The sequence below is a fragment of the Crassostrea angulata genome, chromosome 1, assembly GCF_025612915.1.
Source record: "Crassostrea angulata isolate pt1a10 chromosome 1, ASM2561291v2, whole genome shotgun sequence".
In the NCBI taxonomy this organism is placed as follows: domain Eukaryota; kingdom Metazoa; phylum Mollusca; class Bivalvia; order Ostreida; family Ostreidae; genus Magallana; species Magallana angulata.
Genome location: NC_069111.1, coordinates 32564753 through 32579496, shown reverse-complemented (window position 1 = coordinate 32579496; position 14744 = coordinate 32564753). Strand labels below are relative to the sequence as shown.

At 33.6% G+C, this 14744-nt stretch overlaps 1 protein-coding gene across 2 annotated transcripts; it reads left to right on the top strand.

The window, feature by feature from the left end:
- The first annotated feature begins 829 nt into the window (after positions 1 to 829).
- On the top strand, positions 830 to 14414 carry LOC128190291 (glycine receptor subunit alpha-2-like). 2 transcript variants are annotated; one of them, XM_052862309.1, is made up of 8 exons: positions 830 to 1116; positions 2718 to 2782; positions 5474 to 5541; positions 5823 to 6049; positions 11847 to 11929; positions 12487 to 12618; positions 12737 to 13107; positions 13997 to 14414. In XM_052862309.1, the coding sequence occupies exons 1-8, from the start codon at positions 1031 to 1033 to the stop codon at positions 14141 to 14143; spliced, it is 1179 nt and encodes a 392-aa protein (XP_052718269.1). In that variant the 5' UTR covers positions 830 to 1030; the 3' UTR covers positions 14144 to 14414. The 2 variants fall into 2 exon arrangements, with proteins under 2 accessions (XP_052718269.1, XP_052718276.1); XM_052862316.1 differs by lacking the exons at positions 830 to 1116; positions 2718 to 2782 and adding an exon at positions 3856 to 3906.
- The last annotated feature ends 330 nt before the right edge of the window (positions 14415 to 14744 follow it).

Below are 14744 nucleotides of genomic sequence, written 5' to 3'. Positions count from 1 at the left end.
AGAGAGAGAGAGAGAGAGAGAGAGAGAGCACTAGAGCAAAATGGTATCTTTATTTATCGGTTTCAAACGGGTATGTTCTTTATAGTTTTTTTGATGTCCTTTTTAATATTAATGTCGTCCATTTGATGAATTACTAATCGTATTTTTTATTGATTGGTTCCCCAAATGGCGATAATTGGTCATAATTATACTACAGAGGTTAAAATTGCATTATCATTTAATCTTCAGTCATTTTATAGTTAGAACATGCAATTCTATTACCATAGAAAATAACTTAATGTATATAGATTAATTTTTAGCTTAACAGTTTTCTAATGTGTGCAAGCGTACATATAGGTGTACATATCGCTCAAAAAAGTGTCAGTACTAATAAAAAAATTAAAAAAATAGTGTAAATATCATGATCACAAGCCATATTTAACGAAAAAATGACACACATCTTACTGATGATTTTCAACTCACTTTGAAAAAAAATCCAACTTAGTAAAACAGGCACCTGTATTTACATAGCATCAATATATTTCTTCTTTCATCCTTTATAATGACATCTGTATTTCCCACATGATGTAAGCGGAGTAAGTTCAGAATAATGAAATTTAACCAGTAAAAGGAAACCTAGCATACATATATGTCTGATTATTTTTTCCTTTCTGCTGAAAACTTTGCGGTAATCAACCAAAAACTCATGGTTTCTGTCAAAAAACTCCTGTCTTGCATCTACTCAGAAACAATAAAACCCAACAAAAGAGTAGACCAGTTCAAGACAAAATCAATATGGATGCTGTATCAGCTGTGCTTGTTGTTTTTCAGCAGTTAAGTACCAATGCCGTTAACACGAGAGGTGGTCCTTCAGTGGCAAACTCTAGTAAATTCTAGGTGACGGGGAGAGGGTGCGCCCCTCCCATTTTGGACCCAAATTATTGCATCTACAAATGCATGGGATAAAACTCCTATAAAGTTTCCCAAAGCGACAGTATAGGAGAGGGCTTCGGTGTACACACTAGCTTGAAGACGATAGAAGCGCACGGGAATGCCGTTGCTGATAGCCTGTTTGTCTGTTAGTCTATCTGTCATTCTTTTCACAAGGCCTACGGAATGCCGAAGTAATATCATGAAGTAAGATTTTTAAGCACTATTTCGACCCTTCTTTTTTTTTGGTGCTCTTTTTGATAAATTTCCGATTTTTAATAAATTGATTTTTTTTAAAATAAAAATTAAAAAGAGTACTAAATTGATAAAACTATTAGATATTCCGATTGCTATAAAAATGATATTCACAAGACTTTGCTTTTAAAATCCGACATTTTATAATTTAAAAAAAACCCACTGATCTTAAAATAAGGCAGATAATCTCATATCGGTATTTTGAATCTTCTTAATGTAAATGTATGATTGTATAATCTAATGAAATGAAAATATTTGTTGTTAAGTGCATAGGACAATGATTTTTAAGTGATATTTTTTTAAAAAAATTAAACCCTATTACATTAATTAATCAGAGCTCACTTGTTCCTTGGGTTTGGTGAATTGTAGTAATGTTATAAAACAGTAACCCCCTGTCCCGGAAATAAAATTTAAAGAAAATAGATAAAAAGATAATTTCCGAGGCAAAAGAGAGTATTAAAATCAAGATGAAATTCAAGTTCAATGATACGTTCCTCTTATAATATATTGAACCATTTTTAGTAAAATGTAATTCAGCACTCCTTACAATCGTATTTAGGTTGTTAAAGTTATTTATCATTAATAGATACTCTAAAAGTTGATTAAATTAGTGTTAATTCTTGATGACCAAAAATTGTCTTTTCAGTGTTCGTTTTCTGCACCTAATCTCATTCAGTAGGTTAAATTCAGTAGGTGGGTAGGTTAACCATTTATAGCAATCAAGTCGTTTTCCTCTCGGAATTTAAAATCCTGTGAGTGTTTTGCTCAAATCATATCGGAATTTAAATTCCTATAGGGAGTTCTTTTATTCCAGTAGAAATTCTTAATATCCTACAGGACAATTCTTTTCCTGTGGGAAAATATTTTTTAAAGGTTAATATCTCACCCGAGAGGTGAAATACATTAATAACAAAGGTGATTTAAAACTTTTTAATCAACGGTTTATCATATTGCATATGTGAATGTTTCGATACATGCAGCTTAGACGGATGCAAAAATGCCACAATGGCATTATCTTAATTATCCGAAACAATGTTTAAGTTGAATCAATGAAATGTTTTGTTATCAGAACCAATACAATTTAATGATCTGCATACAGCATAGGTCGGCCAGAAACAGTCACAAATAAAGAAAACAAATGTATCTAATCATTATTACAGTCTATAACAACAGCTTGATTAATGCGATATGAAAATAAAATACGCCATATGCAAGATAAACGTTTTGATTAGAATATAATTTAAAATCGTTCTATATATATCAGATGAAGATAAACAGCTGCATGTTTCTGTGAAATAAGTCGTAACTTTTATATCTATAAAATCAAAGCGTTTCATATTGACATGTTCCACCATCAACTTCCGACGAAATTGAAAGCCAACCAAATTGAATGCTTTCTTACGTTCTAACGCCAAATTAAATTAACTAATTTATTTGCCACTGTCAATTATATGCATCTTTTGCATCAGTCAAATAGAACTTTGTGGGTAAAATATAATGTAGAGGGTTCCTTGCTTATTATCTTTTGACGATATCGTAAATTCCATTTTTAGAACTGACTTCATACAGGCCATGTTCGAGGAATACGACAGTAGCCTTTCACCAAACTTTGAGAGCAGTAAGTATATGTATTATGAAATTAATATCACAATGACTGATACGAAAAGAAACAAAAACGACATAAAACCTTTGTAAAGTCCTTGTACAATTTGATGGAAATCAACAGAAGTTTTTACGCTGGTTCCAAAGCTTTAAAGTGATGATAAAAAATCAAAGCATGCTGAGGATGATGCGTTGAGTTTGGCGCTTACATTGAATTAATGTTCTTCATATACACAATAAAAACATTTAAACAAAAATAAAATTTCAGTCCCTTACACTGCGACAGCTTATGTTGAAAAAAATTACCATTGGCAGATCAAAAAAGAACATTTTTTGAACAAACTTGAATATTTCTGGTTTGTTGTTGAAACAGCCCTAGGCATCATTGATTTAAAGAATATGTGGTGTCTATAATCAATTGCAAACATCGCACGTTCTAAGTTCAAAACTGCAGTGACCTTGTATTATCAACTTCGATTACAGTTTCAAAAGAAACGGTATTGCAAAAGAGACACGAAGTAAATTGAATAATCTAACAGTAGTGGCGGAATTTTCTCTCTTCTTTTACCTAATTACGTAACATATATCTTTAATTACCGATATATTTTTAATCACCCCATGATTCTTTCAAAACGTCATTATAAAAGAAAATGATAAATAACACATACATGTATAGTAATCTGACTGTATAAACTATATGTTAAACAATTATCCAGTAAGCATGCCACTCCGCCACTTTTCTACAGTGTAATTAAATAAAACTGTAAAAGAGATAAATGTTCCTAAAAGTACTCAAATAACCTTAAAGAACTCAAATAACATTATTTTACTGAAATAACTATATATACTTACGAATATTGTTTCCTTATCATCCTGTCTGATTTTCTACTCATTGCGTTCATTGTTGTTAAGTTTGACACCGAATGGAGAACACGGATAAAAAGTCCATTTAATTACTTTCTCGATAGGATATATTGAACCTAGCTGCAGGTCTGTAGCTCCCGGTCTGAAAAAATTCGGATGGACGACCTGAGAGCTACAGTGCCTCCCATAGTAAAAAAACTGCAATTTACGGTGCAAAAAAAATTGCGCTAGTTTTGGACTGATTAACCTTATTCTCACACAAATTCTGGGAAAACAGTAAGTACCATTAGAATTTTCAGACAATTTACTACTGATATCGTCACTTTACTTGCCCCAGATTATCTATTAAACATGTTAACCGACCTCGGAAAAGAAGTATATTAATTCACGTCGAGATCGAGGGTCGCCATTTTTACATGTAAACAAACTGCTCTACTTCACTTTACGGGGCTGGTGATGGTGTTTAAAAGAATATCAGAGGCAAGTGAAGTGACAATATCTGTAGTTAAATGTCCGAGGAATTTTTTGCAATCAAACATTTGTACAGAAAGTGTTCGAAAATGAAATTAATCAGTCCAAAACTAGCCGATGTTTGGGCGCCGTAAATTGCAGTTTGTTTACTATGGGAGGCACTGTAGCTCCCAGGTCGTCCATCCGAATTGTTTCAGACCGGGAGCTACAGGCCTGCAGCTATATTGAACCCTGTGTGTAATTACACAATGACATACCAATGGCACTTTAACAAAACATAAAAAAGGAAAAATACTTCAAGGCCGGTATAGCAGCAGACTAATATCATGATTTTTTTTGTTCAAGATATAGAACCGGAGGCAAATCTGTGAGTTGTTAAGCTTCATGGAATCATAAATGACAATTAGTTGCTACTACAGCCTGTCCCTTGACTCTGCTTTCACTATGTTTTGCATAATATTTCGATAATCATAAATACCTTAAGGCTTTGTGCCCAAACTACTTTTATTCACTAAAATGAAAAAAGTCCAGATTATATGTATTGAAACGTTTCCTATACTGTTAAATTTTAAATACACAACCAGAAATAGAAAGTCCTCGGGGATTTTGCATAACAGCAGATATGAAAATACCCGGATGATAACGTTGAAAAATTGTGCGAGGTGTCCCAGGCATTTCAGAAAAGGAAAATGATGTAAACATTTCCCATCATAAATCTCCGTAAGACGTTTGTTCTTGTTTATTTCTCTGACAAATTCGTTGATATTTCTTCTTGTATCGATTTTGATCTGTACTTCTTTTGAAAGGTGTGTATATTTTCGTTAAAATTCGTTAAAAAGTGAGTGAAGCAGTAACCTGGGATACACTATAAGTGGATCCAACTTATGTCCCCCGTTATTTGTTCGGCGGTATAGTTATCGTGTCAAACTTGCAAGGCATTATAACATACCTTTATTGAAACTGAGTATTAAGCTCAATGTTCATTCTAAAAATTTATTTCTATATTATTTTTAAGTAACCACAAATACCTGCGTAAGACCAAAACAATACCTTATGAATCTTTCCAAATTATTGTACGATTGTAATTGTTTTGTTCGAAAAATATTCTTTTATTGAGGGCCATACAAGAATTTTGTAATTAAGAGTCAATGAATTATGGTTTCTTCGGACAAAAGCACAAAGTACAAACAACAAGTTAACTTCTAAATAACTTTGTTTGCAACTAGGGGTATCTGAAACACCTCACAGCCATACCAAATTCTCAAATCAAAGACATTTCATTTATATATGTGCAATAACAAACTTCATTTCTGTTATCGGTAAATTGAATTCGTAGTTCATGCTCAAATATAAACCTAGGGTTATATTCCAGATGAATCAACGAAGGTGAACATGAGTCTCTACGTCAATAGCATTGATTCCATCAGTGAACAGTCTATGGTGAGTACGCCATGTATACAGACATGCCGGTTCCGTCAATACATTCCCGTAATAAGTGGCTGTTGGTGCAGATTATCTGTTAAACATCAAACACATCGTGGAAACATTACTGCAAAAGAGTAAAATTATATAGTTTAATGCAACTACGCCGAGTATCGATTATATGAAAATGGCGTAAGATATTCATTACATCATGGCTTTTCCATCGCGATTACCAGGATCAAAGAGAGCAATATAGTAAATGCGATGTTTTACTATCTAATCCCACCTTTTCATTGTAGGATTTCACTATTAACGCTTTTATTGAACAAGAATGGTGTGATCCGCGCCTGATATTTTATGGAATGATAATGGACGAGTACTTTGAACTGGACTCAAAATTTATGGTCAGAGTCTGGGTTCCGGACTTGTACTTTACTAATGAGAAGCGCGCTAACTTTCACGTCGTCACAGTGCCAAACAAAATGCTCCATCTTTACAACAACGGATGCATCAAATACCGCCTACGGTAAAGTTTCGTTTTTGTAATTTCAAAAATCGATTACAGTTATGGACGAAACACTAAGTCTTTTTGAATCGTCCAGAGAATTCTCAGTAAAACAACTAGTGTTACGCTGATATGAGAAATTGACACCCAATCACACGCCTTGTACACACTACAGCAATATGATGTTAAAAAAGTCCGACAGATTATGTTATCTCTTTTTGTTGTGAATTTAAATTAAGTTTTTCATTGAGGGAGTTTCTAATGACAGAATCTAGCATTTTGACATTTTAAGCATTAAACTCCTGGAACTGTAGATGATTTATTTTGTACATTGAGGTATTGAATCATTAGCATCGAAAGTTAAAGGGCCATGGTCACAATTTTGGTCAAAAATTATTTTTTTTCCGATTCTAATATTTATAATGCTTCGGAAAGGCATTTTAATAGGCATTATACGCGAGTTACAGAGCTTGAAATTCTTCGCTATGTAAACAAAGCGTTTGTTTATATTTTGAATGTGGAAGTAAAAATTTCAGTTTTAAACCTAAAACGCATTAAACGTTAGAAACTGTTTCTCTATGCTTAAAATAGGTAAGAAGATAGACAAATAAGCTGGAAAAAAGATTTTTTTACTATATATAGTATATTGAACCCATGTAAACAAAAACAGTGCACGAGCCTTGTTTACTTGAAAAAGAATTGTGAGCCCTGTATCTTGCTTATATCACTACGAATGATTCTCAAATTGTATTGTATCATTAGAAATGCATTTCCAAAGCACTGTAATTATAATAAAAATATAAAAATAAAATATAGCTAAAATCGTGACCATGCCCCTAGCAGGATCAAAGTACTAAACGGTTACGGCGTTTGCATGAAGTGTAAGATGGTAAATATTTGAAAAAAAAACCCAGTAGATCTGATATCAAAATTATTAACATGTTGAAGACATAAAGATTTCTCCCTATTATTTATTGATACAACTTATACAGTTTGCAATTGTTCATATAACTAAAACGTATACATAATAAAAAAAAACCTTATATGATATACGAACCGCTTTTAAAACTTCATAAATGTATATTTACATTCCATATATATATTTTGCATATAAAGTGTGTGGAAAATTACCGCATATAAACCACTATAACACAGGCATGGTACTCAACGGTAAAATGATGACTTTTATTATAATATCATAAACGTTAAGCGATGTTTAAGTGCAGCGTCACAAGCGAAAATTAAAGTTAAAACTTGTGTCTGCTACAGTGGCTTTCCATTAATTTAGCTTTACTTATAGGATAATACAGTTATTTCGAGCTGTAAATCACATTTACAAAACAGATAAGTGGTTAAAAAGAATATTATATAAGCATGAAACCATTGCTTTTTTTTAAAGATATACCCTCAGATATACTCAATATTTTACAAATTTTCATAACGTGCGTTACACAATTTGTACACAATACTGTAGTATTGAAACTATAAATCTTTAATAAAAGTGATTCATAGGCACTAATGTTAAAGCATTTGAAAAAAGAATCTGAACTCTGGTGTTAAGATTGAATTACTTAAGCATCTGCTAATCAAAGAAAATAAAAATTGAAAACAGTAGGTTTGAAAGAGAGAGAGAGAGAGAGAGAGAGAGAGAGAGAGAGAGAGAGAGAGAGAGAGAGTGTGAATGCACTCTCGCTTTATATCAGTTAATCGTTTAATATTTCTCATATCTGCAATATCAGTAGGAAAATATACCGTATCGTCTGTTAATCGTATCCAGTTTTTCCCTGTCCATTAATGTTTATTGTGTCTGTTGGATGCTCGACATATTAATTTCCGGGTCGGCGTTTATAAAGTTCATTGTTTTGCAGGAAACCTTTTAGATATCACAGAGAATATATCGTGTAGAATTTCTCTAATAACAATGCATTAATGTGGCTTTGGATTTAATTTATGTTAAAATGAATTCTATAAATCCCAATGTCTCTGAATAATGTACTATCTACTAATGTTATATCAGAAATGTCTCTGAATAATGCTTCACTCTCTACTAAAGTTATATCCGATATTGTTTCTAAGTTCATTGTAATTATTATATAATTATCTTATTTATTGGAATATCTATAATAATAACCCAACTGCCGCCCAGTGTAATTGATTCCGAAAATGCCGTTTGTATTACTACATGTACAATCTATAATCATTATGGCAGTCAAATTTGCATTCAATGCTCACAGAGAATGGATGCCGCCTGGCTAATCCTGATTTATTCATTAAAACAATTACCACAAATTGAAGTATGAACCATTAGATATATCATTATGATTAAATATCTTGTGTTATTATTGTATTCAAAGAGGAAGGGGTATATGGGGTTTGGCATTTATCATGTGTAATTTGGTTAAACAATTTATTATATTAAAAGAATCAAAATTTACAGTAAAACTTTCATCATATAATTTCAATGGTAAAAGATATGAGGAAAACAAAGGAAATGATAGTTGATAATCATAGCTTTAACAGAACTCCAGATTTTTTAACCAATCGTATCGCGGTTTTATGAGAACTTTGGGAGTAATTACTAGGATTGTTATGTAATGAAGTTAATCGTCCATTTTCTCCGTAATTGGTTTTGAATAAAACATCACATGAGACATAATGGTATCCCATTTAAACTTTTGCAGAAGGGCGAAATATTATGTCATACATAATGGATATTAACCAATAGATCTACAGTAAAATAAACAGAAAACACATCCGTGGTATTGGATGAGCAGATTAATGATTTAGACTTTTATTAAATGATCTTTATTGGATTGAGGTTTTAACAAACGGTGTAACAAACAGAATCAAATTATAAATCTATGCTATCAAAATCACCTAACCGGGCGTGTCCATTGAGATCTATTTGCACGTGGAAAACATTTAAAAAATGATGCAGTAATGAAGAATCATTTAACTTGGTGGAGAAAATTTTTCTTAAATTGTTGGTTTTTGCTGATTAGTGGGATGTATTTGCGTACATGCGTCAGTGTTCAGTTTGAAGAAAAAACTTTGTCTAAATTTGATTTTGCCGAGGATGTGTATTCGTAGGTAAATCCGTCTTGTAAATAATAAAAAAGGAAAGGGATGAATATTAGTGATGACAAATCTTGTTTCAAATCCTTTTGTATTTCATACATGTATCATAGCATACTGATGTTTTCATGTATTGTGTCATTAAAGAATTGTTTATGCTGCAATAAAATACACGCTGTCTTTGATACAAATGCAGCTGTTCCAGTATTGTTTCATTCTGCCCATATTTTTTATCCAAATTCAAAATATGAAAGCAATACGAATGCAACAAAACAAAAATGATTTAATCTTTAACTTCAATTTCTTCATTCTTAGCATTTCTTGAAAAGTTTGATGTATATTCCACGTATAGATATCGCTTTGTAAAACCCCTGTCACACCGGAGCTGCGTTCTCGCGGCGATCCCGCTGCGTCCTTAAATAATGTAAGACGCCAAGGTAAACGCAGTAGAGTCTCCTACAGCGCCGTAACAACGCAACGGCATCTTCGTCCGTCGCAGTGGGATCGCCTTGAACATTAAAGAACGCCATGCGACGGCGCGCACTTTGAACATGCACAAAGTACGCGCCGTGGCTCGGCGTTCTGATAAACACGCCATAGAAGCGTAGTGAGGTCGCCATGACAGCGCCGTAAGATCTCCAACAGCGCCACGAGAGCTCCGTCGGCGCGCTCAAGGAACGCAGCTAATCGCAGTGATAAGTCAATTGCGCTTGCACGGAGACCTCACGGAGTCCTTTAGGATCTCACTGCGTCTCTATCGCGCTATCACTGCGCACCCACAGCGTTTGAACAAGTTGTTTTCCATTTGGCTGCGTTCACACAGCGACCCCAAAGAGCTGTTGCTGCGTTCATCGCGCTCTCGTGACGTTTCTTCTGCGTGTATACCGCGCTCCCACGGCGTTTCTACTGCGTTGTCATCAAGACCACGAAAACTCGAAAAATGGCTGTTGTACAATAGCAAGCGATGTAATAATTATCAAACTGGATGTAGATGACTATGTAAAAAGTAGCATTTGCTAATATTCCAAGACCAATCAATGGACGTAGATGGAATTCATGCCATTTGGTTCTGATGTTTTCACATCTTTTCTATGTTTTCTAACAACTAATAACGGATCTTTTTTGTAGACTTGACTACTAAGAGTTTCATCCTAATCCTTCACAAATTGTTTAGAAGTAACTATGTTTCAATTACAATGTACCTTTTCATTAAATCAAAACAATTTTTTAATCATTTATTTACTAGTTGTAAATTTTTGTTTGTTTCCGATACAATTGTACAAATTAATATTAACCTACCAAGAAGTAAAGAACGTCTTGTGAGCGCAGTCAGCGCGCAGAGCACGCCGTGGACGCGCGGTAAAAACTCCTAGCAAGTCGCGAGCTCTCGGCGGAGACTCAGCGAGAGCGCAGTTAATCGCCAAGTAGACCTCCATGGAAACGCAGTTACACGCCTCGGTCGCCGTCAAATTTTCAAATAAAACTGTACATTTTTTCTGAATTTTCCTTACGATCCTACGGCGATTCCATGAATTTTACAACGCGGTGAACACGCCGTGGGGACGCAGCTTGCAATTGGTGTGACAGGGCCTTAACCAACGGATTCAGAATCGACAGATGCAAATATAACTTGCATGATATGAATAGACTGACTTTCACAGGATGAACATCTGTCATTCAGTCAACTGAATGTTAATCGAATGGTCTGGAATGGTGATTGAATGGCAGAGCTATGCCATTCAGCCACCTTTCAGTAATCATTCTGTCACATTTCAGTTGACTGAATGGCAAAGGTTCATTTAGTGTTTTTACACTCTTTTATAATATTTGACTTCAAGTTTTAATTTTCCACGTATATCATCTAGCTGATTGGTGTTAAAAATTAAAAACCAAAATTATGTTACATGTACTGAGAAATCTTACATAACATTCTACTTCTAAATAATCGCATCGTAACTCTTAAAGAGTAATTCTTTGAGATGAATTCTTCCAATAAGTTTAAAATTTGTACAACCTCAGACATTATATTAAAGCAACAATTATCCATTGAATCTCGTCAAAAATCTTAAGTTCACTCTGTATTGATATATAATGAAATCTTAGTCTTCTAGTTCTTATTCTGCACATTTTAAACTTAATTATTTCTGCATTAATCTTTTAAACGACTCAAATCTGCTTAATGTCAATCCCAAGATGTTTTCTGGAATCCTGAGAAAGAGTTTTTAATTAGTAAACTTGCATGTGCAAGTCTCAACCTGCGAAGTAACGACAATTTTCACATGATATTGTATTATAATATTCATGAGATGGACGAGAAAAATATGATTTTGTTTATTCTATTTAAATTTGAAATACACATGGTCATTAATCTGACACGCAGACATGAAATAAACATGGCGTTCCTTAATTTATTTCGCTTCACGTTTCATAATATAAATGCATTTAAAACGTTTAAATCAGTTAAAAGCGAAATTGCCCTCCTAAAATTGGAAATGGGCAATCGTCGTTAAAACACAGACACTGTATTTCAATCTCCAGAGAAGGTTTGTGATTAAATGATCATTACACTTTTTGATGCACATGAACTCGTAAAATTAAGAGACTTTTATACCGATAGACTGAAACTATCAAATAAAGACTTAAGCATGCAAGTAAAATCAATAGGACAAAAGTCTACAGTCCTAAGTGTTTCCAATTTATGATGTATAATTCCAAATTTTAAAAGTTCTTAATTTTATTGCAGTGTTTCCCTGACTGCTTCATGTCCGATGAATCTTCAAAAATATCCAATGGATTCCCAGAGGTGCTCATTGTATTTGCAGAGCTGTGAGCATTTACTTTGTTTTCATTATCTGTGTTCGTATTGTAATTAAAGTTGATACGGAATTGAAATGATCAGCGAATGAACCCACTTTACATTATTTTAAAAAAAGGGTGACATGTATCAATCTAAATATACAAGTATATTTGATTAAAAAATTAATTGAGATTAAATTCACACGCTAACAACAAAAATTGACAGTTATTTTAACTTGCTGTAAAGCCAGGTTTTACATTACGGAATGTAATGGGAAATTAAATCAATAACAGATATTGTAATAGTACTCTTATCATAATAATTCTCTATGACTGTCAGTGGTCAAATCAAACATCTAGTCATCTTGTCTCCAGCTCGCTAGTGATATTTACCCATACTCATTACACTAACGTTAATTATTCTGGGTAACAAGATATCAGCTTTATGCATATTACATAAAGATCGTTGTTATGCAACATGTGAAATAACACAATCAGCACGCCATATGCAATAAAACCGATGCTAAACAATGTTGCAGAATTTATCATCATCTGAAAGTTATAAAAATATCTATTAATAATTCTAGTTGCATATACCCGAAAAACCATCGACTTTGTATGGAAATCTGTCAAACCGGTTGTTGCAAGCAAAACAATGGAGCTGCCTCAATTCACTCTTGTCAATGTCAACACAAGGAACTCTTGTGACGAAAATATCGGTATGCTAGTAATTACAATTTTCATTTTATAAAGATGCAACTTTACCCAAAATATAATTTCTTATACATTTGGTTTGGATGTTCGATGTTGTAATTGGATAGTTCTTTATCATTCCAGGTGGTCCCGACTTTACATGCATTCAGGTAGACTTCAACTTAAAACGTAACACCGGTTTCTACATGATCCAGATCTACATTCCGACCATCATGATCGTCCTTCTGTCCTGGGTCTCTTTCTGGCTCAGCATTGACGCCGTGCCCGCGCGCATCTCACTTGGCATTCTTACCGTCCTCACCATGACAACACAAAAAGGCGCCGCCATTTCCTCGCTTCCTAGAGTGTCCTACGTTAAAGCCATTGACGTATGGATGGCCGTCTGTTTGGCGTTTGTATTTGCTGCGCTGCTGGAATTTGCGATTGTTAACGTAATGCAGCGAAGACAGCAGAAATTCGCTGACCCCAGCAGTTTTGTTAACAGCAGTAACAAAGTAAGGAACACAATAGTCGGTGTGGAATTCTTCCACCAATTGGTACCTGTCTTACTCCAATATATTTGTAAAGTTTCATGATAAAATTCATACATACCTCAGTTTTTGAGGACTCTCAAAAGCTATAATTTGAACTATTATAAATCCATTGAATGCATTTTATAAATAATTGATTGCAATCAAAGTAACTATTAAGCAAAAGTTTTCTATTACACATGTCTACTAAGGTAACAAATGGCTATCCTTTATTTTAGAAAAGTATTCAATACGTGCATTAACGAACCTATCAAATGACTTTTAACAAATGTATTTGTCCTTTTCTCTCGAACTGGTCACCAGCTTACGACTACAGATTCCCATTAAGATTCGAACACGATCTGTCAATCTGGCAATTTGGGATATAGTAGAGGCTTTATAAATATCTAAACTAAGTGATCCATTTGTCAATCTAAATTTTTTTTCTTTTTCTCTTCTGCGTGTTTTTGGGGGCATTCTTAAAAGGGTCTTTGACAATTTAAATTCAAACATTAGTTAAATGAAAGTTTCTTCAATTTAGCAAGCAAGACCTTTCACCATTTCAATAAAACCTTTTTTAAAATTTATAGATTTGTTATATATACTTTAGAATGAATTCTTTAGAAATGGACACAGAAAACATTAGCAGCGCTTGCTTTGTTGTACATCGTCGGAAAAATTATAGTAGCATGGAATTATCTTTGTGAATAAAACCTTTAGTTAGAATTTAATAATTTCTTGTAATAAGTGTTACATTTACAATAGCCAATACCAAAATATTTAGCAACATATAATAAGTCTATAAACCCTAAAAACATGGTTTTTAAATATGTTCATAAGTTTATAATATGGTTATGAACATGATCATTTTCAGCCTGAAGAAGAGAAGCAGAACCCAAACAACAGAAGGTTTAGCAGCGGAAAGAGGGATGCCCAACGAGTGGACAATGTTTCCAGGGTTGTCTTCCCTGCGATTTTCTTTGCTTTTTGTATAATTTATGCTGTTGTGTACATGGTGTAATTAATACAGCATGTTTAAGAAGAAGTGATAGATTGCTGTGTTTTCTTTGTAAATAACATTTATTTTGGAGATTCTGAGTCGAAAACTGCTGTTCAGTTAATTGTTGGATACAACCTGAATTTAATTTACACAACACGCATAAGAAGCGCAATTCCGTCGCACAGATTATTTTGTTTGACGAATATCATCCATAAAATAAGACATACTGAAAAATATATGTTGAATATGTCTTTTGTGTATAAATAAATAAGGTAAATTCGACTGCCTCTTTGTGATAAACATTGTGCGCTTTCTTTCTAAGGTCCAAGATTCTGCGTAGTGAATACAGATACAAGATACTTTGTCGATCTTTGCAGTTTGATACCAAAGTGATATTTCATATGCAATTTACCCTGGTTTGTGCAACTCACCAATGGGCGAATTGGTGTTTTTTAATCATTTAGAGGGGCCATGTTCATGGTTTTGGTCAAATTCTATTTTTCTGTTTTATTATTAAAATGCTTGATAAAATTTAATGCATTTCCAATGTTTAAATATGAGAGGTGGTCGCAGAGCTAAAATCAAGATACAGGGCTCACAATTCTTCGGCATAGGCTCCTGA